The 18,078-nt window shown below is 42.6% G+C and overlaps 1 protein-coding gene across 11 annotated transcripts in view; it reads right to left on the bottom strand.

Moving 5' to 3' along the window:
- The window catches only part of PIKFYVE (phosphoinositide kinase, FYVE-type zinc finger containing), a gene marked incomplete at its 3' end in the record, with an annotated part of 66,109 nt that extends 50,392 nt beyond the window's left edge, over positions 1 to 15,717 (bottom strand). For 5 of the 11 annotated variants that reach the window (XM_084892925.1, XM_084892934.1, XM_084892935.1 and 2 more), the window contains exons 1-8: positions 15,539 to 15,717; positions 10,748 to 10,928; positions 9,117 to 9,269; positions 8,827 to 8,862; positions 5,263 to 5,381; positions 4,483 to 4,654; positions 2,479 to 2,686; positions 155 to 244 (exon numbers count right to left, since the gene is read on the bottom strand). In XM_084892925.1, the coding sequence (XP_084749051.1) occupies positions 155 to 244; positions 2,479 to 2,686; positions 4,483 to 4,654; positions 5,263 to 5,381; positions 8,827 to 8,862; positions 9,117 to 9,269; positions 10,748 to 10,919 (950 nt within the window). In that variant the 5' untranslated portion in view covers positions 10,920 to 10,928; positions 15,539 to 15,717. Of the gene's footprint in view, positions 1 to 154; positions 245 to 2,478; positions 2,687 to 4,482; positions 4,655 to 5,262; positions 5,382 to 8,826; positions 8,863 to 9,116; positions 9,270 to 10,747; positions 10,929 to 13,822; positions 15,190 to 15,538 lie in introns of those variants that run through there. The other 6 variants (XM_084892930.1, XM_084892926.1, XM_084892931.1 and 3 more) reach the window with 5 other exon arrangements.
- Positions 15,718 to 18,078: the final 2,361 nt, after the last annotated feature.

The following is an 18,078-nucleotide window of genomic DNA, read 5'->3' as shown; positions in this document are numbered from 1 at the left end:
TAGATAAATGCTTATTTGCCAATGTTAAGGGTACTTGTAAAAGTAGTTCTGATGGCTATTTATGATTTTATCATTGGGGAAACCTGGGAGAATAGCATCCAGAAATTCTCCCAGTGATCGGCAAACTGCAGCTCGCAAGCCACATGCGGCTTACCTATTTCGAGCAGGAGATTTCCCAGCATCCTCTTGCACAGATACAAGTCTAGTTGTAAGAGAAGTATTTGAGGAATCTGGATGAATCAAACTATAAATAAAAAAGGAAAAACTTGAGATGATTTGGAACAGTAACAAACTAACCCAATTTCTATGAAATGCTTCAACACTGAAAAATAGATTGTTTTCCACTGTAATAATGAGATTATGGGCCATTTTTTGTTTCCTTCCTTTAATTAAAGTGGGAAGACAATAGTTTTTATAGTAAATATATCAAATGCCAAAAGACTAATATAATAGAATGTATTAAGTAAATGGAATGCCATTAAAATAATAAATTGGTGGGACAGCTACTTAAAAAATTCCTTCTTACATGAATAATACAATACTGATGTGACTTAGGGGGGAAATCCTGAGCTCAATTATTTTATTCTCAGTCGCCATTACCCACTGGAATAGCACTCCAGAGCCAGACAAACCTAGCTCCAAGTAAAGGCTCTACCTCTTCCTAGCTGTGTGACCTTGAGTACATTGCGCCATCTCTCTGAACCTCAGCATCTACATCTGTCAAGAGGAGAAAGCAGTGTCTACTACAGAGATATGATGACTAAAAAAGAGTGAACATTAACAATGAGCACAACACCTAAAATTATCTCACCTTTAACATCTATCCTACATCTCTCAGGATGCTTTCACACCTGGTTTATTAAATTGCATTGCTAATTCTGGGTTCACACAACAGGGCCAGGTACAACTAAAAGACATTATAACTAACATAAGCAAGAACTAAAGAATTCCTATGCTTTGTTTTATTAAATGTAGAATGGATCTTTAAAATTTATAAAGTACATGAAACATACAAAGAATCATGATGGCCCAGCTGGCGTGACTCAGTGGATGAGCATTAGCCTGTGAACCCAGAGGTCACAGTTCAATTTCCGGTCAGGGCACATGCCTGGGTTTCAGGCTCAATCCCCAGTGTGGGGTGTACAGGAGGCAGCCATTTAATGATTCTCTCTCATCATTGATGTTTCTATTTCTCTCTCCCTCTCCATTCCTCTCTGAAATCAACAAATACTAACTATATATGTATTAAGAAAAAATCATGATGCCACAAACACCAGTGCACCATGGAGCAATTTGAGAACGTTACCACTGACTTTCAAGTTTTCCTACCCAATGCTGCCCCCTCCCTGCCTTCAATGAAACTACCACTGTAAATTTCCTTATTTATCAGTCTCTTCTTTAAGTTAACCAATGTTGGTATCCCTACACAGTGTGCTTATTCTGTATATTTTTTTGACATTATGTAAATAGAATAATTACTGGATATAAATGTGACTTTCTTTTCTACTCTACATTATGTCCCTGAGGTACATATATGTGGAATGTAGCTATAATTCATTCATTTTGACCACTGCTTAAATTCATTGGTTACATACTAATTCCTCATTCCCTTAAGCGGCAATCAATATAATAACCACTAATCAGAAAGATATTAGTTAAAACTCTAAGCTCTTTTTTAGCATGGCCACATTGGTATTATGCACAAGAAAACAATTTAGCTAAAGAAAACAATCAGAAACTGATGAATCCAGCATTCTAATTCAAACAATTGCAGATAACTTCCAAGAAAAAGTTGGTAACTTCCTTCACTACCAGGCAGTGTAGCATATGTAGACAGATGGAAAAACATGAACTGTTCCCTAGGAAGGAAAATAATCTAATTTCATTTGAAATATTGTGACTATAAATCTCATGAACATCCTCATTAGAAGACTATGATAGAAATTACTGACCTAAACTTCTATTGTCTACTCAACAAATATTATCTAGATCAGGGGTCTTCAAACTACGGCCCTCGGGCCACATGCGACCCGCAGAGGAGTCTGATCCTGCTCGCCAGGTTTTTTGGGCAGTGAGCGCAGCCGAGGTGTTACAGTAGGAATTAGTAGTTCATATAGTCCGGCCCTCCAGCTCTCTGAGGGACCGTGATCTGGCCCCCACTTTAAAAAGTTTGAAGACCCCTGATAGATCATACATAGTTCTCACACTGTTCTTGGTGTCAGGGACAGAACAGTGAATAAGTAAAATATAAAATCTCTCCTCTTGACATTTTAATTAGTCATTATAATCACTGTGCATAAACACCCTCTTGACCCTTCTGGAGACAAGCCAAACAAAAGGATAAAATGGGAACATGCAGGAAACAATCCAAAGTGCTTTTAGTTAACAATTCAAAGAAGTTAACGTTAACTAAAAGCACCACAGGGCACAAGACTATCAGTATTTCTCAAATATAAAATTGTATTTAAGTGACAGTACCTTTGCCAGGCAAAATCATCCTCTAAAAATATGTTGCGACTGGCTTTTCTACTCCCAACAGGTGTTCGGGGCTCACCAGGATCAAGTACAGACAACGAGGCAGCAGAATCTGAAAGAGCACTCAAGTCTTCCCCAATGGAATTGCTGTCCGTGGAATGCGCGTAACTTAAGGCTATTTTTCTACAGTATGTGCACGCTCGGAGGTCCCCTAGAAAGGAAAAAGGAAAAAGCAAGTAACAACAATGTATTACTTAACAGGTGTATTAAATCTTTGGGTCAGTAGTTAATCTAATAAAAGGGAAATGTCTTCAAGTAAGGACCAGAAAATATTTTTAATAAAGTAAAATAATTCTTTTAGCTCAGTTACATACTTTAAAAACCATCACCATGATAAATTCATTCAAGTATATAAATTACCTCAAGTATTTGTAACAAGTTAAGAAAATATCACTCAAGAACAGAAGATAGAAAACTCTGATTAAAAGTATTTTTTAAGGTTCAAAAAGTAAAATGAGAGACAGAAGGTTCAAGGAAAGAAAATTTAAATAAGGTAAATAAACCAACACAAGTGAAAACAACATATTTTCCATAGGCAGAAAGGAAGGAAGAAACAAATGTTACTCGGGTCTCAATATACTGTGAAGCCCTGAAGAGTAGCCTCCACAAGGGGGCATTGCTTTAAACAAATCATAGGAAATATGGGGAGGCGGGATTGTTAAGAAAATGCTTATAGTGAAAGTTAGAAGGGAAATAAAATATTCTCGGGAGGACAAACAAGTAGGTTACTTAATACTTTTAAATGTTGTAATTTCATTTAGGATATAGTTCTGCCCAAATGTAAGTTTTCATTTCTACTGTTTTTCTGTAACAATTATTTGTGTTATTCCACATTTTAGTACACTAAAAAAGAAAGTGAGATAATTAAACTTTGCAAGTAACATGTTATTTAATAATTCAACCTTAAATTTTTTAGCATTAACATCAGAAAAGTGCTACGGTAGAACAAAAAGATTTCTCACAGTCAACTTTTACCATAATTACTACCAAGTATAATTTATTTGTTTCATTTTATTTTTCATTTTAAATTTACTAATATAATACTCAGTTTTATTAAATTATGGATGTATTTTAAGCAAAATGTTAATAATGCTTGTTTGTAATATTTTGTTATGATAGTCCTAGAAAATTAACACACAGACCATATTAAGATGACAGGATTTTATCCTAAGGGTAATGGGATTTCTGAAAGGGTTTTAGGCAGGGGAATACTCTGACACGATCAAATTAGCATTTAACTTAATTTAATTAAGAATACAACTAGAGTACGAAAAGTGAATTACAGGTAGGAAAAAAAAACTAAAGGTAAAAAAATCTTTTTAAAGGCTATAGCCATAATCTGGATGAAAGATAACTCAGGTCTAAAACTCGGTAGCAGTTTAGGTGAAAAAAGAATTAAATAAAGCCAAAAGGAAAATCCGCATAATAATAAAAATAACATGAGATGCTTAGAGTGTTTTCATCCGTCTGCCCACTTTCCACTTTCAAATACCACTGTATAAATTCACACACCATTGTTTAGTTTTTCCTGCTTCAACAAATAATTAAAACTTCTACACTGCTAAAACTATGAAAGAATGAGAGATGTAATTTACTAAAGCACAGTCATATGCTCAAAGAAAACCTCTGTATTTTGTAAAATGAAAACTCTCGTAGTAATATAAACTCGTAAGTAACTTTCTCTAACCAGCTTGTGTAATAAATGTTAATGCCCTTAGGGTTTTTTGATAGCATCTATGATACCCTGTCTGCTATTCTATTTATAAACATCCCCATCTACTTTGTTATTCAACTGTGAAGCCTTTAAAAGCAAAGCTGTGTCTCTCTGACCTCTGTGTTCTCCACGGCTCACACACTAAAATAAAAATTAGCTTAATATCAGTCTGTATTATAACTATTTTATACTTATGTGTAAAAGTTGTAAAACTGTCAGTAACATGCACTTACCTGTATAGCCCATAAATTTTCCCGGGATTTCCTGATTACAGCAACGACTGCAGAATATCTGCCCACACAGTCGGCAATGGTGCCTGCGCCTAAAGGTTGTAAACTTCTCACTACAGTCATAGCACTCCTTACACTGGCTATCTGGCATCCAGTACTGCTTCAGGTCACTATCCTGTAACAAGATAGGTGAAGGCTTCTTGAAAATACTGATGAAGATTCAATAGCAAATGCAACGCTAAGCAAAATTTTATGCAGTTTCTCTTGCAGAAATTGAAAAGCTATTCCTAGAATTCATATGGAAATGGAAAGAGCCAAACTGACCATGACACTCTTGAACAAAACTGAAGGACTTACATGACCAGCCATCAAGACTTTTTCTAAAGCTACAATAATTTTTGAGTATTAGTTCAAGAATAGAAAAAAAAAAAAAAATGAAGCTATGGAGCAGAAAAGAGAGCCTAGCACATCCTCACACATACAGACATGGACCTGACAAGATTTATAATGCATTCAGTGAAGGATGTTCTTGTCAAACATGAAGCTGGGTTCCACTGGACAGCAATGAGAGAAAAAAAAGGAGCTTGACCCCTAAACTTCACACAAATAATAAAGCTGTTTTTGTGTTTTGAACAGAACACAAAAGAACATCTAAGTATAAAGAGGGGAAGGTGATAAAAGTACTAACTGAACTTGATTTCAAGGACATTATGTCATTTTCAGTGAGCAGCATGAACCCATGTGAGGGCTTATAAGTAACCTTCTAAAGCGCTGAGACCGCACCTGGCTCTTCCCCTCCATGATCTCCTTGAGGCGCTTTAACACTGTGCTGAGGCTTCGAAGCTGAACGGCTGTGCGAGGGTCATGGCCTCCAAAGGCAGGTTCTGCTTTCCTTCTTGTTTCTGAGTCAGATTAACCAAAAAAATAAAAAGAACCTTGTAAGTAGTCTTCAGTATCTATGCAGAGCAAGGTATATATGTGATGCGCAGTGCCTCGTATTATCTATAGCAATCTATAATAATAAAAGCGTAATATGCTAATTAGACCGGACGTCCTTCCGGACGACCTTCCAGATGACCTTCCAGATGAAGCTGGGGCTCCCTGGAGCCTGCTGGCAGCTGGAGGGAAGCCTCGGTGCCGGGTGCCAGAGGGAGCTGTTGCCAGCAGCCAGAAGGAAGGACTACTCTTGCATGAATTCCATGCATCGGGCCTCTAGTTAGTATAGACTCATGTTCTCACAGCCAGTGATATGGACTGAGTTAAAACTAGTCTTTATAAAGAAAGGTGTAAGAGGTGTTCAAAGTGTTTCTCTCAAGGGTGTTTTTATATTGCTATATAAAACACTACTTCACAAGCAAGTAAGGCTACCTAAGATAAGCACTGACTGAGAACACTGGTGGTTTTGAGGCCTGGGATGGGAAACTTGTTTACATGGCCCAAAATTCATTAGTGATTTCTTGGGCCCTTTGGTCCCAAGACATAGTAAATACCAGCTAGAAATTTAGCAGAAGAAAAAGCAATCCCAGTGAGTTAACCTAGCTTAGTCTCTACGGTTAAATAGCAACAGCCCAGCCAGCATGGCTCAGTGGTTGAGTGTTGACCTATGAACCTGGGGGTCAGGGTCCGATTTCTGGTCAGGGCACATGCCCAGGTTGCGGGCTAGATCCCCAGTGGGGTGTGTGCAAGAGGCAGCCGATCAATGATTCTTTCTCATCATTGATGTTTCTATTTCTCTTTTCCCTCTCCCTTCCCCTCTGAAATCAATAAAAATATTTTTTTAAATTATTTAAAAACAACAACACAGCAACAGGGTTGAGTAGTTCAGTTCATCTGCAGACCATTTATCCAAAGTCTCACAGCAGACGCTCAGAAAGGATTGGAATAGCCCGATCCCAAAGAGCCTGACAGACTTCAGGACATCCAGGATGGTCATTTACCCACAGACCTTCCTTCATCAGTGTCCAAGCAGATTAAAACTGCCCAAGGATTACTGGAATGCTGATGCCACCCCTTCTGCTACCTCCCTGCCTCTACAGCTCCAAACTGGAGGGCACCACTTACACTTAAAACAGCACTGCCAGAGCCAGGCCTATCAATGACCAAAGTCCAGTTCCAGTTCTGTGGCCAGGATGGGTGTGCCCGCCAAAGCTGTCATATTATTCCTTTTTATTTTAGAGCAAGATCACTAGTCCTAGCTCTGGCAGCTATAAAACCTAAGGATGAAATGGAGGTGGCTTGACAAAAAGAATGAGCATGCCTATTAATTTAAACTTATTAACCTAATCATCTTGACAGAGTAAGATGGAAAATACCCATGCTACATCCTTCTTTAATTCACTTATTTGCTTGATTTGTTTTAGGTGTGCTTTGAGTTAGTAGGAAAAAAAGGATTACCATAAATGAAAGGTCCATATATAAATCCAAATGGACAAAGCATTTTCCTAGATAATTTAAATACAGAAATAATTAGCTAAGCAGTACTTATATTAGAAAACTTTTCCTTTCTATAAATAATAATGTCCTAATTTCAGCAGACACCTGTGCTGTTACTGCAATAAAAATGTAAGAGTCTGAACCCGGCTGGGTAGCTCAGTTGATTAGAGTGCCATCCCGATATGCTAAGGTTGCGATTTCAATTCTCAGTCGGGTACATATAGGAATCAACCAATGAGTGCAGAAATGGGTGGAATAGCAAACCAATGTTTCTCTCTCTTCCTCTTTCTTTAAATCAGTCAATAAATTTTTTTTTTTTTAAAGATTCTTGGGGGGGAAAAAGTATGAATATTAGAATGATCACTGTTTTTTAGTATCACAATATAAAGCAACTCTCCATGATGTATTAGTTGAAAAAGAGACAGATGAAGCTGTTAGAATCGTTACAGTTATGCTCTCATGCACAGGCAACAGACAATGAATGGTGAAGTCCCTTGCGTTTAGGCAGTTAGGAGTGTAAGAGAGTACCAGAGAATGAGATCTCAGATGAAGATGAAAGAGCCCTGAGGGAAAGCCTGGTCTAGCACTCTGCCAGTATTGTTTAGGTAAACAATCTCAGCTGCACCTCTTGTGAAGCCAGTATTAGAAAATAAATTGTTTTCCTTGGTCACAGAGCTAGTATATTGTGAAACGACAGCCTTGTAACAGGAAAAGGAACTTGGTTGGTCAGACAGGCCCAGGTTTCTGAGCCTCTCGCACAGCGGTCGCCAATAGGTGGTCCTCGGACCACTGGTGGTCTGTGAGGTCCGGAAGGTCGGCAGCCGCTGCTCTAGCAGGTAAGATAAAATAAGAGCCAAGTGCACCTGCTACAAAACAATAAGGAGTGGTGGGGACTGCAGCAAACCAGACATCACAGGCTCTACCTACTGATACTTATATTCAAGTTTATCCAAACACCAAAGCAAGATTTGGTAGGCTGTTAGTTTGTAACCCCTAAAAGATTAGATTCTAGTCCGACTCCTCAATTTTACAAATGAAGACATCCTATGCTTGATTCAGCTTAGGCTTCTGTCAAAAGCGCTACCTCGACAAGAACAGGAGTGCTGCATGAGCAGCTTCCAGAGCTAAGGGGAGCTCACTGAGTTAGAGTTCAATGGGGAGAGTCCCTTCCCTTCCCTTCCCCGAGGTAACAGGACAGCTCCGTTCTCCTCTCCCCCTTCCCACCTGACTGCTCCCTCCAAACGGCCGCCGGGACCAGGCGGAGGCCTCTGGCCTGGGAAACGTGCGGGGTGATGCAGCCAGCTCTGTTCCCGTCCTTGGAGAGAAACTCTTCCACTTGGTTTCTCCTCCTCCTGTCCCGCCTGAAGGTTCTAAACCAACTCCCAATTAGCAATAAAGCGTCCTCCTGACAACCACCGCTCCCCGCACCTGCCTATCTCCCTGGAGGCCCTCATGGAGGAGGCTGGCAGACAAGACGAGGGTCTGACATTCAAAGACACTGGTTTCCAGTGCTGCACCCCTTCTCCTGTTATGCCACCTCTCACTGCCTGTCTTCTGTCGCAGTGAGCTGGGCAAACCACTTCACTGGGTTTAATAATCCCGCAAAAATAAAGCATAAAACAACTCACTTTATCTATAGCCTCTCAATTCAGGCACTGACTCCCAGCCCATACTCATCGGGAAAGCGTGAAAATGAAGGAGATGACTATGGGGTAGACCGGGATGGACAACATACAGGCAAGAGGAGCTCAGCCTATCCAGCCACACTGACAGCGTGCACCCCAAAGACAGAGGCCAAGAGCCCGCGGCAGCCCATGGATGGAGGTGCAGAGTTCTGCAGCCGAGGCATGCACATCACATGACACGAGCCATCCCACCAACGGATGCAGGCTCATTCACAAAGCTGACACTGACCTGTGTTCTCCTGGGGGTGTGGCAAACTGTTCTCTGCTGAAACCCAAGCAAGTGATTAATCAAAAAACAGTCAAGAGGTTTCTGCCCGGCCTAAGTTAAAGTTTAATAAAATGTTTAAGAAATTACTTTAGGTATCTACAAATTCTTTCCCTATCTAGGCAACAGTTTCATTAATTCTGAAGTGTACCTGACTACTGCAAAGAGCAGAAAAGTTAAGTCAAAAACAACCTGGGACACAATGACTGGGGAAAAACCTAATGCACAGAGAGGAAGTGAGAGCGCTGTCTTACCTAATACTGCTGAAGACCGCCGCTGGAGTTCCTCATTGAGCTGTTTTTTATACGGCGCAGGTGACCTCCCAGACTGGGCTCTGGAAGGGAGCTGAGGGCTGGCCCAGCTTCCACTCGGAGACTGCTGCTCGCTCTGGCCCCCTTCGGCTCTCTCTGCGGCAAAGGAGAGCTTGGTGTTATTCTGGAAAGCTACCGTCAGAGTTCAGCAAAGAGAAGGAAGCAGGGGAAATCTCTCAGGAAGGAATGTATATATGTATTACATGCATAATTAAAAAGTAGGATATTTAAAAAATCCAAAGAAGTGGCAAAATTACAGGGCAATATTCACATCCTGGTTATATGGGATCTCCAGTTTGTTTCACTTTTCATTAGAAATATCTTCAACATATTGAAAAAAACAGAGTGCAAGCTTCACACAAAGGCATGGATGTTTGAGGGGTTGTTTTGTTTATGGGATAGAGCAGATCCCTTGTGCTATTACATCAGTACCCAGTGGATAGTAGGTGATCAATAAACATTTGCTAACTAAAAAGATTGCTATCTTATGATGACTAAATATAATGTGGTCTCGCTGAAACTGGTTTGGCTCAGGGGTCCCAGGTTCGATTCCGGTCAAGGGCATGTACATTGGTTATGGGCACATCCCAGGGGGGGGGGGGGGGGGGGAAGGAAGCAGCTGGTCGATGTTTCTCTCTCATCGATGTTTCTAGCTCTCTATCCCTCTCCCTTCCTCTCTGTAAAAAATCAATAAAATATATTTTAAAATAAATAAATAATTAATTAAAATATAATGTGGTCTCCTGAAAGGGATCTGGGAACAAAAAAAGGACATTAGGTAAAAACTGAAGAAATATGAGTAAAATACATACTTTAATTAATAATGTATCAATAATTGTTCACTTACTAATTTTAATAATGTATGATACTAACGTAAAATGTTAATAATAAGAGAAACTGGGAGTGAGGTATATGAGTACTCCTTGTACTATTTTCCCAATTTTTCTGTAAATCGCTCTGCACTGTCAGGGAGTGCAAGCAGAACCAGCGCCATCAGCGCATGGGAGCAGCGGTGGCAGGAGTGAGGCTGCCTGCTGACCGGGGAGTGGGGGCCTCGGAGGGAGGGGCCTGGTGGGGGCGTAGAGGATGGGCCGAGACCCGCCCCTTCTGCCCACCGCAGCCTCGAGGCCCATAGTTCCTTTCAAGGTGCACGAATTCGTGAACTGGGCCCCTCGTAAATAATAATGGCCATATTAAAAGAAATTGTGTGTAAAAAGGAAAATAAGGTAAACTCTAAAATCTAACATAGCAATTCATGAGAAATGAAATGCTTTTAAAAATGGGTGAAGAGGTTTACACTTCTGGATGTAATTAAAAACCAATTTAAGATTTAGTCCTGAGGTGGCATTATATAAAGGTAAATACATTAGTAAATAAGTAATTGTGGGATTTCATTATGTTATAGTAACTGAAAAATTCTAGCTTTCTCTCAGGCAGTAAATCTGTGACCTATGATTAAAGCCCTCTTCTTGTTAAAAATGTATCCTCTTGCAAAGACACAAGACAAAACCTGAACAAGAGAATTTCAGAGAACCAAAACTGTAGGTTCCCTGATCTTTAAGAATAAGTCTTACCTTTGTTAAATCGAAAGAGATTTACGAAAGAACTATACGCCGATTTAAAAGGAGGTTCGTCCTGATCAGGAGTCAAAGGTTTAAAGTGTGTGAGATGTGAGGGGCTAGTGGGAGACCGAGGCAGGTCACTGGCAGAGTCCAGTGTCGGGGAAGTCTTGTCATCTGTGGCCATTTCATGAGTCTGAAAATGAAAGAAAGAAACACCAAGATATAAGGTTCCTCAGGAAGCGCAAGCATTAATTACAGAGGGCATCCCTAAATATCTGAAAATTCAGACTATAAAAACCAAAGAACAGATAAATCACATAGCTTAGCCAAATTACAAATTAAGCCTTGAAAACTCTATGATCTAGATCATAAATAAGTCTCAATCAGCTAAAATCATGATTATATAGCCAACCTAATTTCAACACTGCTATTCAAATTACAGAAATTATCAAAAGTACTTAAAAATTAGAAGTAGGACATAAATGTGAACGGGTAAAAAGAAATAAAATGCATTTTTATATAGCTTATCTTTTTCATTTTTGAACTTTTTGGAAAGAGAGATATTTGATAGCTTTTTTTAGTTATGGGGGGAAACAGTTTTACACAAGCATATAAATTTCCTCAAAGCTTTGACTCACTTCAACTTTTTTCTTTTAGAAACTATAAAGGGTAGCCCTAGCTGGGTTGGCTCAGTGGATAGAACGTCAGCCTGTGGACTGCAGGGTCCCAGGTTTGATTCTGGCCAAGGGCACATGCCTGGGTAGTGAGCTCGATCCCCAGTAGGGGGCTTGCAGGAGGCAGCCAATCAATGATTCTCTTTCATCATTGATGTTTCTCCCTCTCCCTTCCTCTCTGAAATCAATAAAAATATTTTTTTAAAGAAAACAACTAAAAAATTACCTCAAGCTATGCCTCCACACCTTGGGACTAACCAAATCAACAAACTGTTCCCCATCATCTTCCTCCCAAGCACTAACCAAAATTCCTAGTTAATCCGAAGCAGTAAAGGTAACCACATCACCAGATGGCAGTTACAGAAAAGCACTGGTGTCTATTTTCTGCCATATGATTAATACTTCACATAAAAGAGAAGATCCATGAACTATGCATAACTCTAGTCATAAAGTGCTGTAGTTTGTCAACTAATTTAAACTTTACAAAGAGGACATTATACTCTTACCTATACATTAGACTATATATTATTATACTATACGTTATAGACTTGGTGCATGACGGACAGTGGGCAGGAGCGGAGGGGTGCTCCTCAGCCCAGCCTGCACCCTCTCCAATCTGGGATCCCTTAGCAGATGTCCAACTGCCTGTTTAGGCCCAGGCAGTAGGACCTAAACCAGCAATCAAACATCCCTCTCATAATCCAGGACTACTGGCTCCCAACCGCCCGCCTGCCCGCCAGCCCACCTGCCTGATTGCCCCTAACTGCTTCTGCCTGCCAGCCTGATCACCTCCTAACCACTCCCCTACCAGCCTGATCACCTCCTCACCGCTCCCCTGACAGCCTGATCAACACCTAACTGCTCCCCTGCCAGCCCAAGTGCCCCCAACTGCCCTCCCCTGCAGGCCTGGTCATCCCCAAATGCCAGCCTGGTCGCCCCTAATTGCCCTCCCCTGCCAGCCTGATCACCCCCAACTGCCCACCCCTGCTGGCCTGATCGCCCACAACTGCCCTCCCCTGCCAGCCATCTTATGGTTGCCATCTTGTGACCACATGAGGGCGGCCATCTTGTGACCACAGGGGGGCAGCCATCTTTGTGTGAGGGCACGATGGTTAATTTGCATATTACCTCTTTATTATATAGGATAGAATAAAATGTTTTCATTTTCAAAATCATATTTACCATCTCGTTAAATTGTTACAAAAAGCCTGAAAGTAGCACAGAACTGGCCTTATTACTGTATTTTACCTTTGAGGACACTGATGTACATTGAGCCTAAAACAACTTTCTTGAGTCACACTAGTCAGTGGAAGAGCTGAATCTAAAGCCCAGGTTTCAGCTCAGAGTACTTCTTTAGAGCAAAATGACTTGTGTAGCTCCACACAAACTTCCAAATCTAACCTATCTGAATTCTAATTACTCAAGATGTTGCCTGATTAATAATTTACTTAAAAAATTCAACAAAACTGAACTGAAACCACTGACTTGAACGGAATTTTGGCAGTAAATGTTTATCGGAATGGAGGGAGCAGAAAAGGAAAGGAGGAAGAGGAAGAAGAGGGAGGGAAGAGGGGGGAGGAAAGAGGGAAGGAACTTCTCTATCATCATGCTCTATTGGGGAGCCCAGTCAGCAGTACTTCTGAGGTGTCGTGACAACCCCTATTTTCCCACAAAGGGTTAGTAAATAAGCTGGAGATGGGTCAAATGTAAACTTCAAAAGCAGGGAGGTGGAAGTACTTGAAAAGAAAGAATAATGTAGTGGCCATAAGCCTCAGGCCTCGGAAATCAGCCTGCATTCATTCTACTTTGGCAAAAGTAACATCAGAAGCAGAGTTAGCAATCTGCCCAGAATCCTAGCATTACTTTTAAGAGTCACCCACTCTTGCCCTAGCTGATTTGGCCGGTAGATAAGTGTCGGTCTGACTGAAAAGGTCCCAGGTTCGATTCCAGTCAGGAGCACAAGCCCAGGTTGTAGGCTCCATCCCCAATAGGGGGCCTCCAGAAGGCAACTAATCAGTGATTCTCATCATTGATGTTTCTCTCCCTCTCCCTCTCCCTTCCTCTATGAAATCAATAAAAATATTTTTTTAAAAAAAGAATCACCCACTCTTTAATAGGCTATAGAAGTGTGAGGATAAAAATTACCATGAAAACACTCCTCAAACGTAGTATCTAAAATATAAATACAACCATATGTAGTTAATTTAAAAACCACATAATGGCATCAGGATTCTGGGGGGGGGGAAAAAAAACCTACCTTACAACTCTTATTCTCTGGTAGCTTAATAACTGTCTCTGAAATAAACAGGGACTCTTTCCTGACTGACAGGAAATTAAAAGTATTAACCTATTCATCCATAGATCACCAGCACTTGCTTCGCCTCTTCCCATTGGAAGGCTATTGATTATTGACAGACCCTCTTCACACTCTCCTGGTGCTGAAGCCAACTGAAAGCTAACCAGGTATTAAATGTAGAAAATAAACCCAGCCTGCCAGCCAACATCAAAATGTCTGCAGATAAAAAAGATCCAAATATCAGTCAAGTCACTTCTAAGTATTTTTTAAATTTAAAAAAAAACTGATTAGAGAGAGAGTGATTTGTTGTTCCACTTATTTATGCTTTCATTGGTTGATTCTTGTATGCGCCCTGACCAGGGATGGAATCCGAAACCTTGAAGTACAGGACGACTCTAACCAACTGAGCAATCCGGCCAGGGCTTCTAAGTAGTTTTTCCAAAACGCATCTAATCATGTATGACAACTGAGTATCAGACACGTTAGTCTTCGTGAGCAAAGATTTGTTGTTGTCGTTGTTCAACTTTTGATCGCCATGCCAACCGAAACACCAAAGGACACCCCACACGTGATCCACGTTACTCTTCCCAAAAGGAAAAGGGGAGGACTCAGGAAAGCAGCCTGGCTCTACAGAAGAGACTTAGCCTGCTCAACCTCTGCCACAAACACAAACCCAAGAAAGAAACCACGAATGTTTTTTCCCAAGAATCCTGATGGAGCGGGTATTTTTTTTTTTTTTGAAGTGGCAGAAAACGAGACTCAAGTAAATCAGAAACAAGATTCAAATAAACCAGAAATAAGATGCAAATAATACATCAGAAATAAGACAGCGCAATGTACCACGCAACTACCCACCTGTACTGTCCACAGCGTGCTAACTTTACAACAGAGGATGCACTGAATCCACAGATGATCATTTATCAGATAAATAACTTGCTTTACACAGAAGTCCAGCACTTCTCATATTTCTGGAGTGTCTTAAGAAAAGTGTCTAAAAGTGTCTAAGCGAAACCAGTTTGGCTCAGTGGATAGAGCGTCGGCCTGCGGACTGAAGGGTCCCAGGTTCGATTCCGGTCAGGGGGCACATACCTTAGTTGCGGGCACATCCCCGGTAGGGGGCGTGCAGGAGGCAGCTGGTCGATGATTCTCTCTCATCGATGTTTCTAACTCTATCTCTCTCCCTTCCTCTCTGTAAAAAATCGATAGAATATGTATTTTTTTAAAAAAAGAAAAGTCTCTAATATATTAGACAAGAGAACCTTAACTCCTTGAAAAGGTCCATCACGTTCCAGCCTCGCCCTCCCGATGGGAACGAGCTGCGGGATCACGCCTCCTCCTCCCGGGCTGGGAGCCGCGGGCCGGGAGGGCGCAGCCTCCGAGACAGAGGGAGCCCAGGACGAGGCACCACACATCCGAGCCCGCTGCCGCCGTCCCTTCGGAGGCTCAGAACTTTCCCCCCGGATGCACCCTGCACACACACACACACACACTCAGCCTCCGCCCGGATGCACCCTGCACACACACACTCAGCCTCCGCCAGGGGCGGGGACGGGGCTGCGCCCTCCACCACGGGCTTGGGGCGCAGGACGGGCAACTTCCCCACGTTCCCAAGGAAACCTCCCCGCCAAAGCCCCACCCGGCCCGCCGCCCTCACATGACAGGGGCAGGCAGCCGGGAGCCGGGGAGCCGGGTCCTCCGCCGCCTGCCCGCCGGGGCATAGCCCGGCCTCCCGCCGCGGCCGCGGCGCCCCAGCCCTCCGCCTTCCCCTCCGCTCGGACCCGGGGCGCCCCCAAACCGGCCTTCCGCCCCCTTCGCGCCAGACGCCGCCCTCACCTGCCCTCCCGCCCGGGCGGCCGCCGAGCCCGCCACCCAGCGCCGTTCACCCCGTCCGCCCGGGCGCGCAGGAGGCCGGCTCGGGGCGCAGGGCCGCGGCGCTCCGGCGGCGGCCGCGGGCAGTGGCGGCAGGAAGCCCCGAGCTGCTTACATGATGGATGCGGCTCCTCGCTTCCCGCCGAGGCCCCGCCTCCCGTCTGCCCTCCCCTCCAATCCGCGGCCGCCCCGGCCGCCGGCCCCGCCCCCCGCCTCCCGGCCTCCGCGGCGCCAGGATCAGCTGTTCAGGCGGAGGGAATCGAGCGCCGAGAGGGTCGTGCTGGACAGTTGGGCGGAGAGCGGGCGGCCTCCGCCTCCCTAGAAGCGGCCGGGCACGTGAGCATCGGGCGCGCCCGGTCACTGGTTGGGGGCGGGCCGGCGGCGGCTGTGTGTGTGTGTGCGCGCGCGTGTGTGTGTGTGTGTGTGTGTGTGTGTGTGTGTGTGAACATGTCACTGCGCTCGGTGCTCTCACGGACTGACATTGACCCCGTGCAACGGAGAGCACTCCAGGTCTGTAGCTGAGACTGTTATGCTTGGGCGACTCTGCCAATAACCAGCCATGTGACCTTAAACAAATGACTGATTTAGTTAGGCCCCAGACCTCTTATCCGTAAAATAGGGCCGATAGAATAGTACCCACTTAACAGACTTTTTTTGTTTGTTTGTTTGTTTGGAGGATTAACTGAAAGATGCACATAAGGCATTTGGCACAGTGTCTAACGCAGGGAGGGAAAGGGGACCAGCAGACTAAACCTGACAAGCTCAGGGGAGGCCGGCAGGATGGGTCTTACAAACTCAGAGACCAAAAGTAACCATAAAAAATGCCTAACTAAAAGCGAGTCATGGCGGGGACTCACTCCTAGGGCTGTAGCGTCCTTGATTCCAGTCCATCTTTACCTTAAGCGAGCCCATCTTGTCTCTTTGCATCTAAAATAACACACATTTTTGAAATGTCAGAGTATTCTCCTTTTTCAGACTCCTCAGCACACCACCGCAGCACCAGACCACAGAACCCTTCATTATCCTGTCCCCTCTACATGCTGGAAATGTTGCTTATTTAATACTATCCTCTCCCCCTCCATGTAAAAGAAGTATGTGTGGCTTCATTTTACTTTTTTGCATCCATTTCACATGCCTCCAACACCTTTTGAGCACTTCCTTTCATTTTCCTTTTTTTAAAAAAAAATATATATATTTTTTTATGTCAGAGGGGAAGGGAGAGGGAAAGAGAAACATCAATGATGAGAGAAAATCATTGATCAGCTGCCTCCTGCACACCCTATATTAGGGATCCAGCCTGCAACTGAGCATATGCAATGAATGGGAATTAAACCATAAACTCCTGGTTCATAGATCAATGCTTAACCACTGAGTCATGCAGGCCAAGCCTCATTCTCTTTTGGGGGCTCCTTTTCCTCCACGTGGCTCTTAAGGATGTTAAGTGTTTCATGGAGTTCTTGCTGAGATAGACACTTTTTTTCTAACTCTGTCCAGGAGTCCCCCACTTATCCATGGTTTCATATCCACATTTCAAACAGTAATTTAATTTCAGCTAAACATCATTTACTAATGACCCTCATATGCCAGCTCATCTTGAACTGTCTTTACTTGTGCTTCATTACAAGTATTCATTTATTACATTTATTTATTGTTGCCAGGTAATGCATTTTTTATAGTTTTTGTTTCTAGTAATTTTATCTATAAATTTGTTACTTTATAGTTGTATAAGAGGTAACAGCATAAGGAGCATATATTTAATTTTATGCATAAACAGTAATATTATAAGTCAACTCTAGGAATCTACAAAAAAAAAATGTTTTCAGTGATAACAGAGTTCCTATATTACTGGCCTAGGAAACGCTATTTTAGATGCTGACACTCCTGGGAGTGTTACCTTTCTTCCTGCACTGGCTTAGAAACAAATTTGCAGCCCATTTTCAGCAGAGTTTAGAATTCAATAGAATAAATTTTGTGATTAGATTTACTTTGTGATACTTTTTGTGTTTAAATTCAAATATAGGTTATTTAATGTATTCTCTCTTTTCTTCATTTTCCTCACCTATATTCAATGGCTTTTATCATGCTACTAGAGACCCAGTGCACAAAATCCGTGCATGGGTAAGGTCCCTAGGCCTGGCCAGCAATCAGGGTAGATCTGTGAGGTGACCAGCAGGGAAATCAACACTTCGGGCCTGCGGGCTGGGGCAGCTCCTGCATTGAATATCTGCCCCCTGGTGGTCAGTGCAAGTCATAGCAACTGGTTGTTTCACCAATCAGCCCACAGTTTAGTCAATTTGCATGTTAGGCTTTTATTATATAGGATATTATATGTATCTTGAAGGCAGCCCTAAGTCCTCTCTGCAAATACTTGCAGTAGTGGCCAAATGGTAATTAAAATGTGGACACAATGTAATATGGAGTAAAGCCACAATCTCAGGTGACTTTGGGTCTCGTATTGGAGATGAAACACACACTCAGAGACTTCTATGATCATTTCTACAGGA

This window comes from Pipistrellus hanaki (genome assembly GCF_964339955.1).
Source record: "Pipistrellus hanaki genome assembly, chromosome: 8".
NCBI classification, from domain to species: domain Eukaryota; kingdom Metazoa; phylum Chordata; class Mammalia; order Chiroptera; family Vespertilionidae; genus Pipistrellus; species Pipistrellus hanaki.
The sequence above is the reverse complement of the archived record's forward strand: the minus strand, read 5'-3'. Positions and strand labels throughout refer to the sequence as shown.